Genomic DNA, 18,841 nt, shown 5'->3' on the forward strand with positions numbered 1-18,841 from the left:
ATTTATTTTACATAACACTGTATAATATTTTCGTTCCCCGCGGAATTTTGGATAGCTTAGGATGAAAAAAAGATTTTTCAGCAATGCCGTAGAGCCTTTGGCAAAACTTGAGGTCTGAAACCTGCTGTGGTCCTATAGATATACACAGCACTTATCATACCAATCATCACTTACGCTTCTGTGGTCTGGTGGCGACGGAGCATGGTTAAGTCCACAATCCAAGACTGAAATAGGGTCTGGAGCCGGATGGTACTTAAACGATAGTAATAAGTATCACTATGCTATGGGGGGAATGGCAACTGCTTTCCAAACAGAAGTTTTTGCCATCCTAAAAATAGCCGAATGGATAATCGAGAAGAGATGGAGCGGGAAACAGATTGGAGTCTTCAGTGACAGTCAGGCTGCATTGAAGGCCCTGGAGAACGCGAAGCAAACCTCAAAGATTTTTCAAGAATGTAAGAAGAAGCTTAATTCTGTCGCAAGACAAAACAGGAATAAGTCCCGCAGGAATCAAGAATTGTATCAGCGATTATGTAGGCAATCTACATAAAGAGCGATGGTCCGGTCTAGAACGCTGCAGAACTGCAAAGTGTTTTGTGACAAGTCCGAACAGAAAACTGTCAAACTTTCTACTAAAACTTAGAAGGAAAGACATTCGGTTGATGGTCGGCATCATTACAGGACACAACCCATGGGGTCAGCATATGACCACCATTGGAATCATCGAGGACCCGGTATGCCTGTCATGCTTGGAGGAGGCGTATACCACTGAGCACTTTCTCTGTGAGTGTCCTGCCTTTGCTAGAGCACGACTACGAGTATTGGGTTCCGATGTCATGAGAATGAGTAATATTCGTTCTCTAAAACTGGAGGATATTTACAGATTTGCCAAAGAATCTGGAAAATTCTCACAGGACTAACTATCTCTATCTCTGTCTCTATTATTTTCTATCTCTTTCTCTGATCCTTTTCTCCCCCCCTCCTTGACTATCTACCCCCTTTCCAGAGCTTTAAATACAATGGGCCCTTTAGCCTGAGTGTTTTAGGAGCCACCAAATCTCCTGGTGCTCCTTGGCTCGACCTTTTCAAATTCAAATTCATTAGGATGAAAAATAAGATCTTTAAAAAAATCTAGCCATTTATAGTACGGAAGAGCTTTGCGATTTTGATTTAGTGGCCAAAAATGTTAACAACTAGCGTACTCCAATTAATGTTTTTTTTAACAAACTATGAAAATGTTGTAGCTTATGTGTTTGTAAAGGTATAAAGCTATTTTTGTAATAGCGGTCGCCCTTCGCCAGGTAATGACTCCCTCCTAATGTATTTGTGCTATGAAAAAGCTCTTCATGAATAAGCATTTACCGTTCGGAGTCGGCTTTAAACTGTGAAACCCTCCATTTGCGGAGCAACTTCAATGCGCAAATAGGACGGAGAGATCGTGCAAAAAGGGTGTAAGCCCCAATTACATGCGTGTATCGGTATATATATGTATAATAGGGCGGGTCGATTTAAAAATCGCTCATTGCTCTGTGAAAATCGTATTCTAGGGATCAAAATAAGAAACTTTGCCGAAGGAACCATACCTCTAAAACGAATCCTGATGTCCCCCAATTTCAAAATATCACCATTTTGGCCTTTACATGAAATCAGCTAAATGGCTATGTTTTTTCTTTATTTTTATTTATTTATAATAATATTTATTATATTATTTATTTATAATAATATCTATTTTTTCTCTTAAGAAATTTATTTAGTCAGAACATATGTACTCGTAAATGAAAAAATTAATTTAAGTGAGTTATAGAAAAGAAACTAAAAAGTTCGACCCAAATTGGGTGACATCAGAATTCGTTTTAGAGGTATGGTTCCTTCGGCAAAGTTTCTTATTTTGATCCCTAGAATATGATTTTCACAGGGCAATGGGCGATTTTTTTGCCTCCCCACAAATCGACCCGGCCTAATGTATAAGTATATATCTTGTTCGCTATCCAAAAAAGCTACCCATTTCTATAAATGCGCCGCTCAATTCTTGTTAGTTTTTATTGTGTTGCAAGTAAAGTGAAATCATATTTTTGCGAGTTATAGACCCAATAATTACTCTGTTACTCTGTTATCAGCTTCCCTAAAATATACTTATAATTAAGCAAGCAAAAAGAGGCTTTCGCAGTAAAATTAACTCGTTTAAGGGTTAATGGAGATTAACGTAACTTAACGAATAAAACATATTTCATGCCATACCTGGTGAGTCGCACATGCAAAATTTTATAAGTCTTTCGCCAAATTTTGACTGGGCTAACGTACATATAGTACAAACATATAAACCTAGAATTATTAAAGTGCTTCATACTGCCAAGGCACAACTTTTCCTACATTGAGGTATAAAACTTGGGTTCGTTAGGCCATCTTTCGTTCGCTTTCCCTAAAAATAAGTAGTTAACATTATATCATTGTCCATATGCTCATTAGGAAGTCTGGTATCGAGTCTCGCTAGTTCAATGGCCTTACAATTGCTTCCATGCAGCAATGGCCAGGAACCTTCATTTGGGCGAAATTGCTTGCCATATCGGTAAGAGATCTGTGGCCTTTCATGGCTTTCTTCGAGGCAGTTTACTTGAATTTTCTAATGTGTATTCAATGAATTTTCTAAATGCGTCGTTTTGTGATAAAAATTCCACGTATTTCTGTAACTATTCACATGTATAATAGAAGCATGATCCTTGTTGACCCTAATTATAACTTGCAGGACCAGTTGATCCGTCCGCGCATCTCTAGAAAAAACTTTATACAATTTACAATATAAGCATAATAGGATTTTTCTTACTTCACTTTCCCACTAATAAATCTCAAAATATATATTACTTTTTTTCGCCCATATGAGAAATACTAAAACGATTTAATGAGTTTGCAAATTTCTTTTAATCGTCGGGGCAAACATTGTTTGGGCACGATTACCATTCGATAGATTCTCAATTCGAATGCCAATGTAGATGGAACATGAATTTTTAGAAAAAATATTGTCTAATAGCGAATGCCCTCCATTAAAACGCTTAATAAAAAAAATTAATAAAAACGAATGGCGAATTAAAGCCGTACGCTGTGCCGTTTGGAAGACAGTATCAAGGTGTACTTTCACAAATTGGAAGATAAGCTTGGCTGAATAGCTCACAAACGCCATACACACCAATTAAATATATTTCCTTTACCACAGCTCCATACAACTTTTTAATGAACAATAACAGCCAAAAATTTCCATTTTCTGATAACTTCCCAGTTCGGTGCGGCCGATCTTAGCTCCAAAATTGTTTGTAAAATTGGTTATGACCAAAGTCATAGCGAAAAATGTAGGAAATTAGGAAGTCATGTGGCAGTGAAATGTAATTGTAGGCACTACTGATTTTTGATTCTTGCGCAAGATTCTTGCACTGGAATAGTGACCCCATCATACTTATATAATATGCGAGTATATATAAATATGTATATGTCAATATGCGCTATCCAATTATTAGCTATCAATCTTCTCGTCTTTTACAACTTCAAGTATTTTAAGGTAATCAAGTGCTCTTTTACGAATGGCCACTACCGGTTGGCAATATCAAAAATGCCATATATTTTCACGGTTTACAATTTATGAATGGAATTAACACCATCATGTGAGCAGAAATCCTCCGATATACAAATGCACTGCTGTATGTGCGAGGTATGTACGTATGTGAGGTGAGTATGTATGTATGCTGTAAATGGTGGTTATGCGCAGCCGGACAAATAGTTATTTTAGTTGTTTGAAGTTTGCTGCTTAACGATCATTGCATGAGCGCGGCGATGATGCCATCACAGCAAGTGCAGTTTGGTCATTGATTTCATGTAGCGCTGAGCTGCTGCTCGTAATCATTACGCGACGCAAACAAGTGTTTGAGTTTTCATTTTTTATTATTTTACTTTTTATAAGTAAAATGTTTGAAATAAATAGTGAAAAAAAATAAAAACAAATATCCGTAAATATTTGCACAAACAATGAAAACGGAGAAGAAGGTTGCTAGGCTTGTATGTACGTAACAATAATGTTGCAAGCGACAAGTGGCATGCAAAGTGCAATGCAACACCGATCAAGAAGGTTAATCGTGTCTCACCACACACAATTGAACTTCATCTTTCGTTGCATCAACACTCATATGCCTGTATTGCCACAACTGCGGTGGCAAGTTGCGAGTCCATACGTTTGCTTTGATTTTTGTAATTAGTATTTATTTTTTTTATAACCACAAATATTTATGGGCCAGGTCAGGGTGCAATTATGTCTTCAGGTAGATGTATGTAGATGCAAATATATGAAGCATGCACACGCTTGCTACATCTTCATGTGATATTTGCATAGAACTGCCACAGTTGACACTACCGCTAAAGCGCAGACGATTGTATGGAATTGTGAATGGATCTCTCATTGTGTGCCAAGATGTGCAACAACTAGCCGTACTTTCGTGATGGAGTTGTGAATACTCACAACCATTTTGCCACATTTAAGTGCCACCTAAGCATGAATATTAAAAGTAATGGCACCTGAATGACAATTAATGTTCAGTGACTTTGGTAATGAAATTTATTCACATTCGCAGTTATTCAAGACAAAAAAATCATCGCATAACTGCTTGAGCTTTTACTTTATTTCATCGCAAACTATACTTATTCGTATATTTATTTTAGTTTTTACCATTCAGGTTAATAATATTTGTGCTATGTTTTCCAAAGTCAAGTGCAGTCACGATACAAAAATGTTAAATTGTATTTATTTTAGAAAAAGCAACAAATTAAAGCAAAGTGCCATCTGTTCCAAAAGTGCCTCACATTTATGATTTAAAAAAGTTCTGGCTTAACATATTGTCAAAACAATTGTTTTGTAAGCATTAACATTTTTAATGGTTGTAGGCATCCATGACGCTGAAACGAATCACCAACAAACACCGAAGTGTCGATTTTCAGCCAAGCCAGAAAAATGTATATTGTTACAGCCTACAAAGGTAGAGACGCAAGTTGTTATTTCGTCATCATGGTATTGCCACATCTCCGACTTCTTATCTTGTAATTAACACATGGGCTGAAAAGTCTAGGGCATAACTCATAGATGGCACTAGTTTTATTGCTTTCATCTCTTTTTTAGTTAGTACTAACCTTCAAAAGACAGCTGTTAAAATTGCATGACATTCCATTCATTTGTTCATGAGTCATGATTCAGTGATAAAAGGTTTGCTCAGTTAGCAGCTTTCTCGTTCTCTCTTGACAAATCGGCTCCCTTAGCAAGACACTGGGTTGCTAGTTCTAGAAATTTTGAGTAAAAGTGGAGGAAAAGTAAAATTTGTAGAAAAAATATTTCATTTTCAAAATGGTCTGCTTACGAACAACAACTCGCTAAAGAGTTTTCATCATTATGTTCAGGACTATGGTAGTATGACATGAAATGCATACCGCTTAAGTCAGGACATGATAGAGTATTTGACGTACTCCAAGATCGATGAGTGGAGAATTTACATAGCTTTATTTCTTGTGATGTGTTGATTTAGAAGGAATTCATGTTTCGCGAAGAGCTAGCATTTCCCAAAGAGTTACGACAGGGCGAATAATTGGTCCGATAACACTGCATACCTCATTATAAAAAAGTTGTTATTGACTGAACTTGTTTCCAATGAGCCCACCTTACCATGAATGGATGAAGTGCCCAGAGGAAGCTTAGTAAAGCACAGTGCCAGCCTGAAAAAACTCTACATAAAACTGTAGATCCTTCCATTTATGGAATAACACCAAGACGCGCGCTACAAATAGGAGGAGGATCTCGGCCAAACTCCTAACAGAATTGTACGTGCCAATTATTTATTTATTTTTAACAAAATTGTTTCATATTGGCGAAGCTTCGCAATTCCGCGATCGGTTTTAAATTTAGTAAATAATTCACAAAATAAAACCTTGGATTAAGTGAAAAAATTTGTTGTTTTAATATTAGACTTGGCAATTTCCGCCAATAACTTCTATTTGTACCATTCTTTACTTTCAAATATTAATTAAAATTTATTTTTTAAACCGTTCGCAGTTTCTTTCCATTTAAGTAAGAAAATATTTTCTTGCTACCATTTTTACCAAAAAGGAGGCACTTTTTTCCACTTTATTCACCTTCTTAAATACAACCTTTTGTAAGGGAGTGTCAAAAATCTAATGTCACTAGTGAGCAAACCTTTAATAATTGAATCATGTTCGTGAGTTATTGTACTAGACACTCCAAAAAGTTCCTAAGTTTCAACGCCAAAAGAACCAACATGGCCCTCACGTTAAACAAAAAGAGCATTCGCACTCTCACAGGCGCCCTCACGGGTCACTTCACCTGCAACAAACACTTACATAAATTAGGCATAACTAACACCAGCACCTGCAGATTCTGCTGCGAAGATGAGGAGTCTATGGAACATCTCATTATCGAATGTCCGGGGTTGACGCATAGAAGGAAAAGGTTTTTAAACAAGTTCATGCTTACAGATGAAGACCTTCAATCACTCCCTCAGAAGGAGCTGGTACAATTCATAAGCATACTTAACAGTCAATAGACAGCATAGGGTGCACAATAGATCAATATGGTCGCAGTGCTAAAGGGCTACTCCTTAACCCTTTACAACCATTAACCAACCATTATTGTACTAAGAGTGACGCTATTTTTGTTATTTTCAAAACAATGGATCAAAAAGAATTTAATTTTACACTGCTTCTTGATGGAAAAAATTTCCCCGAACTGTTTGATGTGCCGTTTTATTTTTTGCAAAATGCAAATGTGAAATCTCTGAAATATTCAATGGTGTTTTTGTTAATTGTTCCTTAGCGGTGTTGCACATTTTCTCCATAGGTATAACAAAACTTTTGGTTTTGTTACATTTTTTTCTTATTATTTCGCTTTTTTACTTTAACAGAATGTAATTTAAAAAGCGAAATAATAAGAAAAAAATTATATTCTGTTAAAATTAAACAATAAGTAATTATTTTTAAAATAGTATTGGATTTCTTTGTTCTCTAATGCTAGATAAACATTCAATTTTGCTTCAGATTATGCTACATTATTTTATTTTCTAAGTGTTATAATAATAATTATTTTTTTTTTTTTTCTATTTTTGTTTTGTTAGATTGTGAGTTCTGTTGGAGTTAATCGTTTTAATCTTCTTTTCCCCACTTTCTCCGATTCTGGTAATTTGCGTATTTGTTCATTTTGATGATATGTCAGTAAAGTATTATAAAAACTCAAGCACTCAAGCGGATTTTTTTGAAACTTCAAGCTTTCATTTTATGACACTTGAATTAAATAGGCTATAAAACTTCACGCCAAAAACTATTCTAGAAACTCTAATTATAAACCCTCTTCGCTTGGTTTTTCCCAAAGCAAAGAAGAGTCTCTGCTCCAATAGCGAGGACCGCGCCGAAAACTTTTATTACTGAAAGAATAGGTAGGTGGTATTACACTGGTTACAGGTCAAAATATATTGCGTTTTTATACGTACTTGCCTACTAAAGCAGATTTTCCAGTTTTTTTTTTTAATTTTTCAAAACGTAGACTTCAAAATTTCAACTCATTCATAGTCGAATCACTAAGTTTTAAGAGTTCGTCGACGGAAGGTCTTTCAGCTTTCATTAAGAAGATTGGAGGTATCTACGATAACGAGTGTTGGGAGAGTGTTACTGGGGTACGTAGCTATTACGAAGCTGAGGCCTAAACTTGGAGTGTCGCTGTCCATGTATTCGCCTTGTTTTGGTATAATGTTGTAGTAAATATTTGTATGCTGTAAGAATAAAAATAATATTGTACAATCATTTTGGCGTAAACGCGCGCAAACCCACTGGGCTACAGTGGTAACCATTTATTTTATTAATTTTAAACGTTTGGTGCACGATCAAACCCAGCGCCTTCAGATTAAGAGCCGCCATACAATTATAATACAAATTAGTCCTTAAAATAGTATAGTACCTACTTATATTTAAATTGTATATTTTATATTTCTCGTGACTTTTTGAATAAGTATTGCTGTCGTCATAAGCTCCTACTATCAAAGTTATAAACACTTAATTAGTGATGTTAATATGTTTAAGAATTTATGCCTTCTGTTAAATGGTTATGCATGCTAACCAACTCAACAAACATAATTTCAGATTAGGTTGGGTCGAATAGAAAAATAATAATAAGAAAATCATAACTTTTTTAAAGAATAAAGATATAGGAAAATTTATCACTTAGATGGAACGGATTTTATCCAATAATTTACGAGCATATCTAGAATTATTATTACAATACACAGAGCTGCTTCAGATCAGTATGTCTTCTTCCTCAATTTCATACATATCTTAATAACCCATACGGGCAGAAGGTCCTGGCAGCCAGTGCTCTTTTTTTTACGTGCACGAATAATCGTATTATTATTTCACGTTTGTAAATAAATAAAGCAAATAACAGCACACATTACATAACGTCTACGTATTTGAATTGAGTATTCGAATAGATTTTTCACATAAATTTAATATTCTCACCAACTTATGAATTCAGTGGTTTTTACATCTGAGGGCTAAGTAAAGTTCAGTTTTCCCCACCTTCTATATACACGACCTTCTTTTATATATGAGTCACTCTGTATAATATAGATCTATAAAGCAAATCATGTCGAAAAATCCTGCCTTAGGAACAACATATCGCAAAATTCGAAATATTTTTTTGTGGAAACAATCATCCGAATGCGTCAACAACTCAAAGGTTGGCGAAAAAATTTGAAGAAAATGGTTTTCTCGTCGATAAAAAAGGACAGACAGACCAAAAACTGGACATTCTGTTCAGAATATTTTTGCTGTAGCGCGAAGTGTTGCTGAACAGCCTTCAACCTCCGACTTTTTGGCGTCTTTTACCAGTAGACGATCTCATGGTGAACATTTAAATGATGTAATTGTTCACATATTAACACATGGGCTGAAAATTCCCGCATCTAACAAAGAAACTACATCTTTTTTGGTCAGAATTAGCTTTATTCACCAAGGTAATTTTCACCAAGAACAACGCAATCTTTCCAGCGCCGCTCTAACATTTCAGAACCACTTTTGTATTATTATTATTAAAAATGCTATAAATAATAAACTACTCAATATTTTTCCAAACTGTTTTTTTTTTATTTTGAGGTAGAATCCTTCCGGTTAATGATGGAACACAACTTCATTCATATGGCTGCCTCGGCTAGCCATGCACCATCCCATACGAACGGTCCAATTTTTCAACACATTTTCGATTGTATGCGGCTTTACGAGTATTTCAGCTATGACATCGCGTATGGTGGTATGAACGACGGTGAACTGATGTTCCTGGTGATTCACGAACACTTCGGGTGTACGCACGGTTTTTTGTCGGTCACGAGTTGGTTTGTCAATAAGCAACCCAGTTTCACTTACTTTTTTCGCAAAGTGACGCACATACGCTTGATTCGGTGCTTTTCTTCTTCCCATTGCCGTACGTAATTTTCGTACACATTCTGCAACCTTACCATGATTTTCAAAGTAATGTCGCAATATTTCCCAGCGTTCTTTGAGCGTATACACAACCATTTTCGTTCAGCGGAAGAATAAAACTAATTTTCTGTCAAATCAGATGACAGCTAAGTGTTACCATTCTTCAAATAATACCTAGTTCAAATCCGTAATGATAGATAGCGGGCCCTGTATAATTAAACCTTAAAGAATCTAAAATTTTACATGTTTTATTTTAAAACTACAGCTAGGCGCGTCTTTTGTAAGACCCTTTATCAATATTGTAATATTGTTGTTATTGGACGCAATACACTGCGACCATAAAATCTATTGTGGTCGCTTCAAAGATTTATCGAATGTATTTTAATCCTACTTCTGAGAGATACCTTAGGTCGGACCGCCGTTAACTATTTGAACTTTAAGAAACTACTATTTTTAGTAAAAGCAAAACAAATTAGAAACGTTGTATTTTGGTTTCATAATTTTTTAAGATAAGGTTAAAAAAATGTCCCACTCTAATGCTCATACAAACGCAGATATTTGCAAACGAGAATATCATGTTTTTACATTTGACTAAATTAAACAACGACACGCAGCATATGTGTGGTAGGATTTAGAAAAAATTGCAAGTAAGCTTTTTTCGCTTTTAAACCTATGCTACGATGGACTTTGTAATTGATGGCATTCCTTCAATCAAAATCGCTATCAAATTTTAACTAACAGGTTAATCACTGATAAACTACCGAACTCAAATAAATATTAATTTATGCGCACACATGTACACAAATTATATCTGATGTGTCTCTTTTTTGGCTTTATTACAACTTTTTAACTATACTAGGGCAGCCTCTAAGTAAAAATTAAATATACAGGCAATACCATATTAATAGTACTACTGTAACATTCGATTCTCAAAAGAGCCCTTAGTGGTTGTTAACCAAAACTCCATTATCATACTGAAGTAGAAATGGTTAGTTTGCGGTTATGCAAAGGTTAAGAGAATTTCCTTAAATCCTCCTTCCAAGATCAACTTTTGATGGTATCTAGCTCCCTGAAAATCATCATTCCGTCCATTATTAGATTTGTATATCAATGATCATTATAAATCAAGTGTATGCTTTGCAGCTTTTTACATAATCAGCAGATTTTACATGAATATATTTCCACTTTAGTCAGTCCGTTCCTCAATGTCTTGCAGAATTATTGTGTTAGTTCTTCAGTTGTTACTAGATAAGCTCATAGAACGTTTAATGTAGTTATTTTTGTTTGTATGATTCTGAAATTGCACTAAAGTGCCTTAAACCTAGTAGAATGTCCCATTGAATTTTCTTTTTTTCTTATAGCGGTCCCTAGCCGCAGAAGGGCTCCTCCGTTTCTTCAATTCCAAACTTGATTAACCATGCCAAGTGAGTTTGTCTCACTAAAACACTCCAGCACCAGTTTAGGAGTTTCTTGTCGGATTTGAGGGTTACAGAAGAATGTTTTTTTTATAAGTTCTATTAAAAAAGTTCTGTTATATTTTGGATTGATTTTTTCTTGATCAAAAATGTTAAACCATTCGATTAATTGTGAAATATAGCTACAACTACATAAATAGGTAGACGCATCGATTACCCTTTCCTATGAGCTTTATTTTCTAAGACCGATTTCTGGCTTATCTCACAGATTACTTGGCGCTGGATTTCAAATGCCAATAAAAAAATTATGCATGATTTAAAAAAAAACAGCCAATGATGCACATTTACACATTTTTTTAGCCCTGTTTAATATTATATACGAGTACATGTATCCATTCTGAAAAGCGCCGCCATGGGTTTTGCAGCGGATATCTTCTATAATATAAGGGTGGAATGTCTGTACGTTGTCCGCGCATCACTACGAAACGACAACACTAAATGACGTAAAAATGTTTGTCATTCATATTTTCACCCAATGAAGGTTATAGGTATGTTTTATGATGGAACTCCCTTCCCACAGCCACCAGGCCACGCCACCACTCTCATTCGTCACTAATAATCGAATATTTGCTTAAATTTAATCTAAAAAATCTTAGTTTTTCCTATTTCCTACTATTTATAGCACACTCTAGACTTCTTAATCCGCATAAGCTGTTCAATTATGACCCAAATGCAAAGTTCAAAAACGGTTTGAGATAGAAAAATAATAAAAATAATTTTTTTATTGGTTGTTTTGATTTTATCCAACGAGGCATAGCAACGGATGCCGCGTATGTAACATTATGGTTATTAATATAATAAAAAATTATTTTCTATGAAATTATTGTTTGTAATTCTTTTATATACATACATATCCTAAATCCCTCAAAACTACTCCTATGCGAGCGGGGCCGCGGGTTAAAGTTAGTATTATATATATTATTTTTTAAGTCATTTCGAAGTAGATAAATAACGAAATAGAGTCCAGTCCGCTTATGATGGACTTAATTAAGATGGCTACTATCTTACAATGTATCCCATAATCAAGTTTCGGTTTGAACCTACGAAGAAACTCATTTGGAATAGACTTAGTTATTAGAACCCCTTTTATAGTGAACAAAAAATCACTACTATTACGAATTGAATGGAGATAGGCATTGCAGCAAATTTCTGTAGAAGCATAGTTCGATACTTCCCCGAATTACTTTGTGTGAAAGTGCAAAATCACCTTCTCTAATAAAAATAAGCGGCAATTTACTCAAATTTTATATTACATTATCAGAGAATTGCTTACACTGAAAAAAAGATGAAAAGAGTTAAAAAAACGGGTATCTGCTATACACGAAAATATTCTAATCACACTACTATTTACACTACTTACAGGAACTGCTGGAAGAAGACTTAGAAGAGGAGATTTAGGATAGCCCGAAGCTATAACATAACTTGGAATCGCACCGAGTTGTATATTTTTTATATATACAATATTTTATCAATGAATAAAGCACAATGAGCTTCACTCTTGGGTGTATATAATTTATACCTTATTTTGCTAAGATGATCACTCGGTTTTAATGGGTAGTTCGTCTCAGTTCCCTGGAGCCCAAAACAAACTTTTTTGAAATATTAAATTCTTAGATCGTGAAATAAGATATTCTAGGATATAAACAAATTCAAGTATTTTTGGTATTTTTAAAGTGATATGAACAATTTGAGAAAGGCATTATTTTCTGGTTTGCTGTTAATTAAAAAAGGACAAAATAACATAAATCAAACAATTATTACAAAAAAAAAGATAAGTACTTTGTATTAATAAACGCAATTATGTCGCGAAACTCAATGCGCGGCAAAACAAACTCACGTGCACTCATTATCACAACTATTTACTTGTCTATCTGCAGCAGGACTGGGACGACCGAGGCATACCAACTTGTTTTTACATTTTAATGGCATTATTGTCAAAAATCTAAATTTGGCTGTGTGGGTAATGTCAAAATCTGGTATTTCTGTGGCAATCTGACATTACAGCCATCAAAGCGAAAAAAGTGACGTGAGGATGATAGATCAGCTTTGGGGCATGCCAATGTTTGTGTGGGAAGGAATACTAAAACCCTACCGCTACGTCAGAAGATTCAGAAGATGGTCAATGGCATTATTTATCGCGTTCATATGAGTATCGCTAAAATAAGAGCTTCGCATACGATTAATAGGATGATTTACGCAGCTCCTTCTCGAGAGTTGAAAAATAAGAAGGATATTAATATGTACTTTTATGCATACATACATATATGAAAACTTACATTTTTGAATCACTTCTGGTTCGATTTGATGAACTTTGCTCAGCTGCATCACTAAAGTTCGGGAAGTGAAAAATAAGTCTTAGAACTACAAATTTTTGATGAGCTTTTAGAATTAGTTCATTAAAAATATTCATATATGTACACATGCATATCATTCGTTACCGTCGGATTCCCATATTAGTGCAGAAATACTAGTTTTAACACACACATTTTTTCTTATAAAACAGTCTCTTTAATTATTTATATACTCGCATATTCTAATAGTTACAAATGAGAACCAGTTTTTTCATATGCGGGCATACTGTAACGTTATAGCATCCAACACAACTATTTACTCGCCCGATACTGTATTTCGAAAATCCACCACATCACTAATTGTATCACTTTTGACGCCCTTAGATAAGATGATATATGTAAATTAATTAAATATGACGTGCGATGAGCTAAGCTAGTCCAAAGCTAGTACAAACGATACAGATACATACACACACATTCTACAGCAAAACATATATTACTTCAATGATGAAATTAAGGCAAAAAAGTTATCGAAGAAAAAGACATTGCTTTTAAATGCGACAAAACAATGTGTTAATATGCGATGAGGTTGTATTTTCAGTGTCATCAATATGCCAGGCAGTCATTAGTGACTTGTTTTAAGAAAAAATTTAAATAAAATTTGATGGTTAACATGCCAATAGTAATTAGCACATTTGTATAAAAACCCGTGAAATTGCAGACTTCTATATCAGTTTCGTACTACGAATCAACGTGATAACACATCAAATCTTTCAAAAATGAAATTCTTTGTAAGTGTTTCGAAAAAACTAAAGTTATAAAAGAAATTATATGCACCATATAAATACATAGAATCGAGAATTTGCTATTAAAAAGTGCTCTTTGAATATTAACTAATTAATCAAGAAAATGAATTGAGTTTTTATATTTTATCAAACATGCAGTGTTCCTTTCGTGTTGTGCTAATTATAAGTCTATCTGAATATCCCTCATTTAGGTCGTCCTCGCCTGCTTTTTGGCTGTCGCCTATGCCAACGAAGAAGCCGATGTCATTCATTCGGAGAGTGAAGTGAACCCAGACAGCTTCAAATATGCATACGATCTATCCAACTCCATCAAGGCTGAAGAATCTGGTGTCTTGAGCGGTGATGCTTTGGTCGCCAAGGGTCAGTACTCGTTCACCGCCCCCGAGGGCGATCAGGTTTCTGTGCAGTACGTCGCCGATGAAAACGGTTACCAAGTTGTGGCTGCCAACCCACCTCTACCAACCTCACCACCAATCCCAGAGGCCATCTTGAAGGCCATCGCTTACATCCAGGCTCACCCATCCAAGGAATAAATAGATATTTTGTGCTTTTAAAAATTGATTGTTTAATTTTTTAACCCTTTTTGAATAAATGTGTTCTAAGTCATTAGTATAACAAAAAATCTGCATTTTCTTTATTTTACGCAGAACAACAAGTTTACTTACAGATTAAAAGTAGAAAATGAGGGAATCATTTTTGTACAATAAGCACGTCTCTTTTTACAGTGAATCCAAGTTTCGAAATTTTGGTCATGGAAGTCTTTATATCTAGTAAAAAAACATATTTATATATTTGCATGAAACATAATTATAAATAATCATATTACAGAATCAAGGCAGACTAGCAGAGATACATATTATTCTCAATGTTCTATAGTAGAATCTTTCACATTTTAGAGGAAAATTCAATAATCTACACAATATTCTACTTATAGAATTCTTTCAGGATCAAATGATTGATTTTCTATCCTAAAATTTGTTTTTATCATAATAAAACTTAAAATTTAAATCATTTGCGTTACGAAAGATTGGCTAACTGGTCATAGTATTGGAACGGAATGTACAAATTTTCTTTTGTTTTCGCAATTTTTAGAAAATGCACTACTTCTAAAATTATGTGTAAGTATACATACTCGCCAAGGTAATAGGACTATGAATAAGTTCGTTGCGGTTTTACAACAGATGGCGTAACTTGATTATTATTCCATCGATCCACATTTCCAAACATTCATTGGAGAGCTACTGTCGTAAGGCACAAACGTCAGTATAAGTTTTTTATTTGAAGCGTAAACAACAATATTTTTACCACACTTGAAAATGTCGAATTTCGTGCCAAATAATGTGTTTTTGCGGGGAATTCTTCTTCATTATTTTAATATGAAGAAAAAAGCAGCCGAAAGTCATCGTATCTTGGTGGAAGTTTATGGTGAGCATGCTCTATCTGAGCGAACGTGCCAGAAGTGGTTTGCACGCTTTAAAAGTGGTGATTTTGGCTTGGAAGACGAAGAACGCGAGGGTGCGCCGCCAAAGTTCATGGATACCGAATTGGAGGAATTGCTCGATCAAGATCCGGCTCAAACGCAAGAAGAGGTTGCAAAAACTTTGGGAGTTGATCAATCAACCATTTCCAAACGTTTAAAAGCCATGGGAATGATCCGAAAGGTAGGCCATTGGGTGCCGTATGAATTGAAGCCAAGAGACGTTGAACGCCGTTTTATGGCATGCGAACAACTGCTTCAACGGCACAAAAGAAAGGGTTTTTTGCATCGAATTGTGACTGGCGATGAAAAGTGGGTCCATTACGACAATCCAAAACGTCGGGCAACGTATGGATACCCTGGCCATGCTTCAACATCGACGTCGGCGCAGAATATTCATGGCCTGAAGGTTATGCTGTGTATCTGGTGGGACCAGCTGGGTGTTGTGTATTATGAGCTACTGAAACCGAATGAAACGATTACGGGGGATGTCTACCGACGACAATTGATGCGTTTGAGCCGAGCACTGCGAGAAAAACGACCGCAATACGCCGATAGACACGACAAAGTTATTTTGCAACATGACAATGCTCGGCCACATGTTGCACAAGTGGTCAAAACATACTTAGAAACGCTCAAATGGGATGTCCTACCCCACCCGCCGTATAGTCCAGACCTTGCGCCATCCGATTACTATCTCTTCCGATCGATGCAACATGGCCTGGCTGACCAGCACTTCCGTAATTACGATGAAGTCAAAAAATGGATCGATTCGTGGATTGCGGCAAAACCGACCGAATTTTTCACAAAGGGAATCCGTGAATTGCCAGAAAGATGGGAAAAAGTAGTAGTAAGCGATGGACAATATTTTGAATATTAAATTTGTAACCATTTTACGTCAATAAAGTTTCAAATTTCGAAAAAAAACCGCACGAACTTATTCATAGTCCTATTATTATTCTTCATAACCGTCAAATATATTAAAAAAAAGCTGAACGCGAGAAAACAAGCTACATATACATAAACCAGATTAAAGGCTATTAAGTGTTCTATGATTGTACATGCCTAATTTATCAATAAAATTACATAAAATCCCTTCAGCTACGCGGTTCTCCAGAAGTGAATTAAATGCGAAGGCAAGAAGTGAATTTTTAGATGCATATTTGTCTTGTTGTAGTTGTAATTGAAGTGATTGAGTATTTCCACTGACAAATCATAGTGACCAGCACCGTTTTACTACCACTGTCCTCGTGTGATGATGTATTTTTTTTTTGCTTCTAAGTCAGATCCATTTAGTGAGGTTCAAGTATAGCAGCAAATTATTTATCTCGATGTCTGAGATCTCATTAATTTGCTGTAAGAAAGGCTTACCGAAGGAGCGAAGTCGTGCCCTAGCTAGCCCTGGACATTCACATAAGTAGTGATAAAGACTTTCCTTCACCCCTTCCGCTTGACAGCTTCTGCAAATGAGATTGAAGGGGAGCTTGAGTCTAGCTGCATGATCCCCTACTTTCCAATGACATGTTTGGTCGAGCACATCATAACAGGTGATTCGTCCTTTGGGTTTTGTACGACGGCCATGTGTTTTTGTTGTAGAACATGTAGTTAGTTGCTTCCATCTTCTTTCGGCTAAAGCATGATAGTCGGAAGCAATTGATGATTTTATTGTGCTAAGTGTGGTGGAGACTGCCCCCGCCTCTGCTATGTCTAGTGTCAAACCTTTTCTTGCTAGCTCATCCGCTATCTCATTACCCCGTATGTTCCTATGACCTGGAACCCATATCAGAGTAATTGCAAGCCCATGACTAAGTAATTCTAGTTCCTCTCTCCACTGTAAGACTAGTTTGGATGAAATGGAGTTGGAGTCTAAGTCTGAAAAGATAGCTACTCTTGCATCAACTTCCTTGTAGACTTTCAGTTATTTGCTTGCTTCTCTCAACGCTAAAAGTTCTGCCTGGAACAAGCTGGCTTGGTCAGGAAGTCTAATTGATTGAGATAGATTCAGTAGCTTCGAATGGAAGCCAGCTCCCACACCACAGTTAAACTTAGAACCGTCAGTGTATATTCCAATATCGTATCTTTCAATCACCTTCCCTTTGTTCCATTCGGCTCTCGATGGAAAACGTACTGTAAAGTCTTTCTTGAAGTTAGGGTCGAGGACTGTGTAGTCTGATCTGTTTGGAATTAAGATACACGCTGTTCTTTGTATCTTGTCCAGCTTGGTTTGGTTGTATTTCTTTTCTGTTGCGGGCCACCAGACTAGTACCGCATATGTTAGTATTGACCTTCCAATGGCCCAACATAGGACCAATTGGATAGTTTTGGTTGAAGACCCCGTTTTTTACCCAACACTCTCTTACACGTGTAAAGTGCTATATTCGCTTTTTTTACACTGTACTCTACGTTGGACCTCCAGCTGAGTTTGGGATTTAAGGTATTTTGCCTTGGTTTTCTTAGTGAATAGCATCAGTTCAGTTTTGGTCGGTTTTACACTTAAACCATATTTGTGTACTCCTGTAAAAGCAATAAACCTAAGACAGAAAGTCATAACGTTTTCCTGCCATTACGTTTTTGAATAATTTCTCAACATGGCTTCAATTACACTGTTGTCCTTTGCGCTTTTCTTATTGCCGAGGATCTCAATTACTGCAATTCGAAAAGAATACCAAATAACAAATTTTAAAGCGTTCAAATATTTGGTAAACTCAGACTCATTGAATAACTTTAGCTTCCGAAAGGATTGGTAAAACTTTCTTTAAATATATAAACGTCCTTCTTTAGTCCCATAGCAAAGTTTTTAATTATCCCAAGTTTTATATTAAATGGAGATAATCTTATGTTTTCTTTTCTGACCAAAGAATACACTTTGAATTATTTCAGCTAGTTAGGGTTATGGGAGTTTTTCAACATGTACAGCAGGCAGAATATCCCTTGAAGTATGACATGAATTACAAATACTTCTTTGGGTCCATGGTTTATGAATATTTGTTACCGCTTTGCCAATATTGTTGATAGAAATTTCCGTGATTAATTGTAAATGTACTCGAACGTCGGTCATGCTTCGAAATATATCTGGAACTTAAATTCGCGGAGTGACCAAAGGCATATTGTATTGGTGAAAAAAGTATTTCTTTTATAAGACACTTTGTTTAAATTTACTTATTTAAAATTACGACTTCCCTCTATCGAAGTTCAAATTTGAAACGATTGTTTAAGTACCACTCAAATGCATCGGTTTTGTAGGGCCATACCCACTGTGTTGTTATTTTAGTTCATATAAAAAAAGGA

The 18,841-nt window shown here is 35.6% G+C and overlaps 1 protein-coding gene across 1 annotated transcript; it reads left to right on the forward strand.

The window, feature by feature from the left end:
* The first annotated feature begins 13,952 nt into the window (after positions 1–13,952).
* On the forward strand, positions 13,953–14,677 carry LOC128867653 (cuticular protein 47Eg-like). Its single transcript, XM_054109075.1, has 2 exons — positions 13,953–14,061; positions 14,268–14,677. The coding sequence occupies exons 1-2, from the start codon at positions 14,050–14,052 to the stop codon at positions 14,607–14,609; spliced, it is 354 nt and encodes a 117-aa protein (XP_053965050.1). The 5' UTR covers positions 13,953–14,049; the 3' UTR covers positions 14,610–14,677.
* Positions 14,678–18,841: the final 4,164 nt, after the last annotated feature.

This window comes from Anastrepha ludens, chromosome 6 (genome assembly GCF_028408465.1).
Source record: "Anastrepha ludens isolate Willacy chromosome 6, idAnaLude1.1, whole genome shotgun sequence".
Taxonomy (NCBI): Eukaryota; Metazoa; Arthropoda; class Insecta; order Diptera; family Tephritidae; genus Anastrepha; species Anastrepha ludens.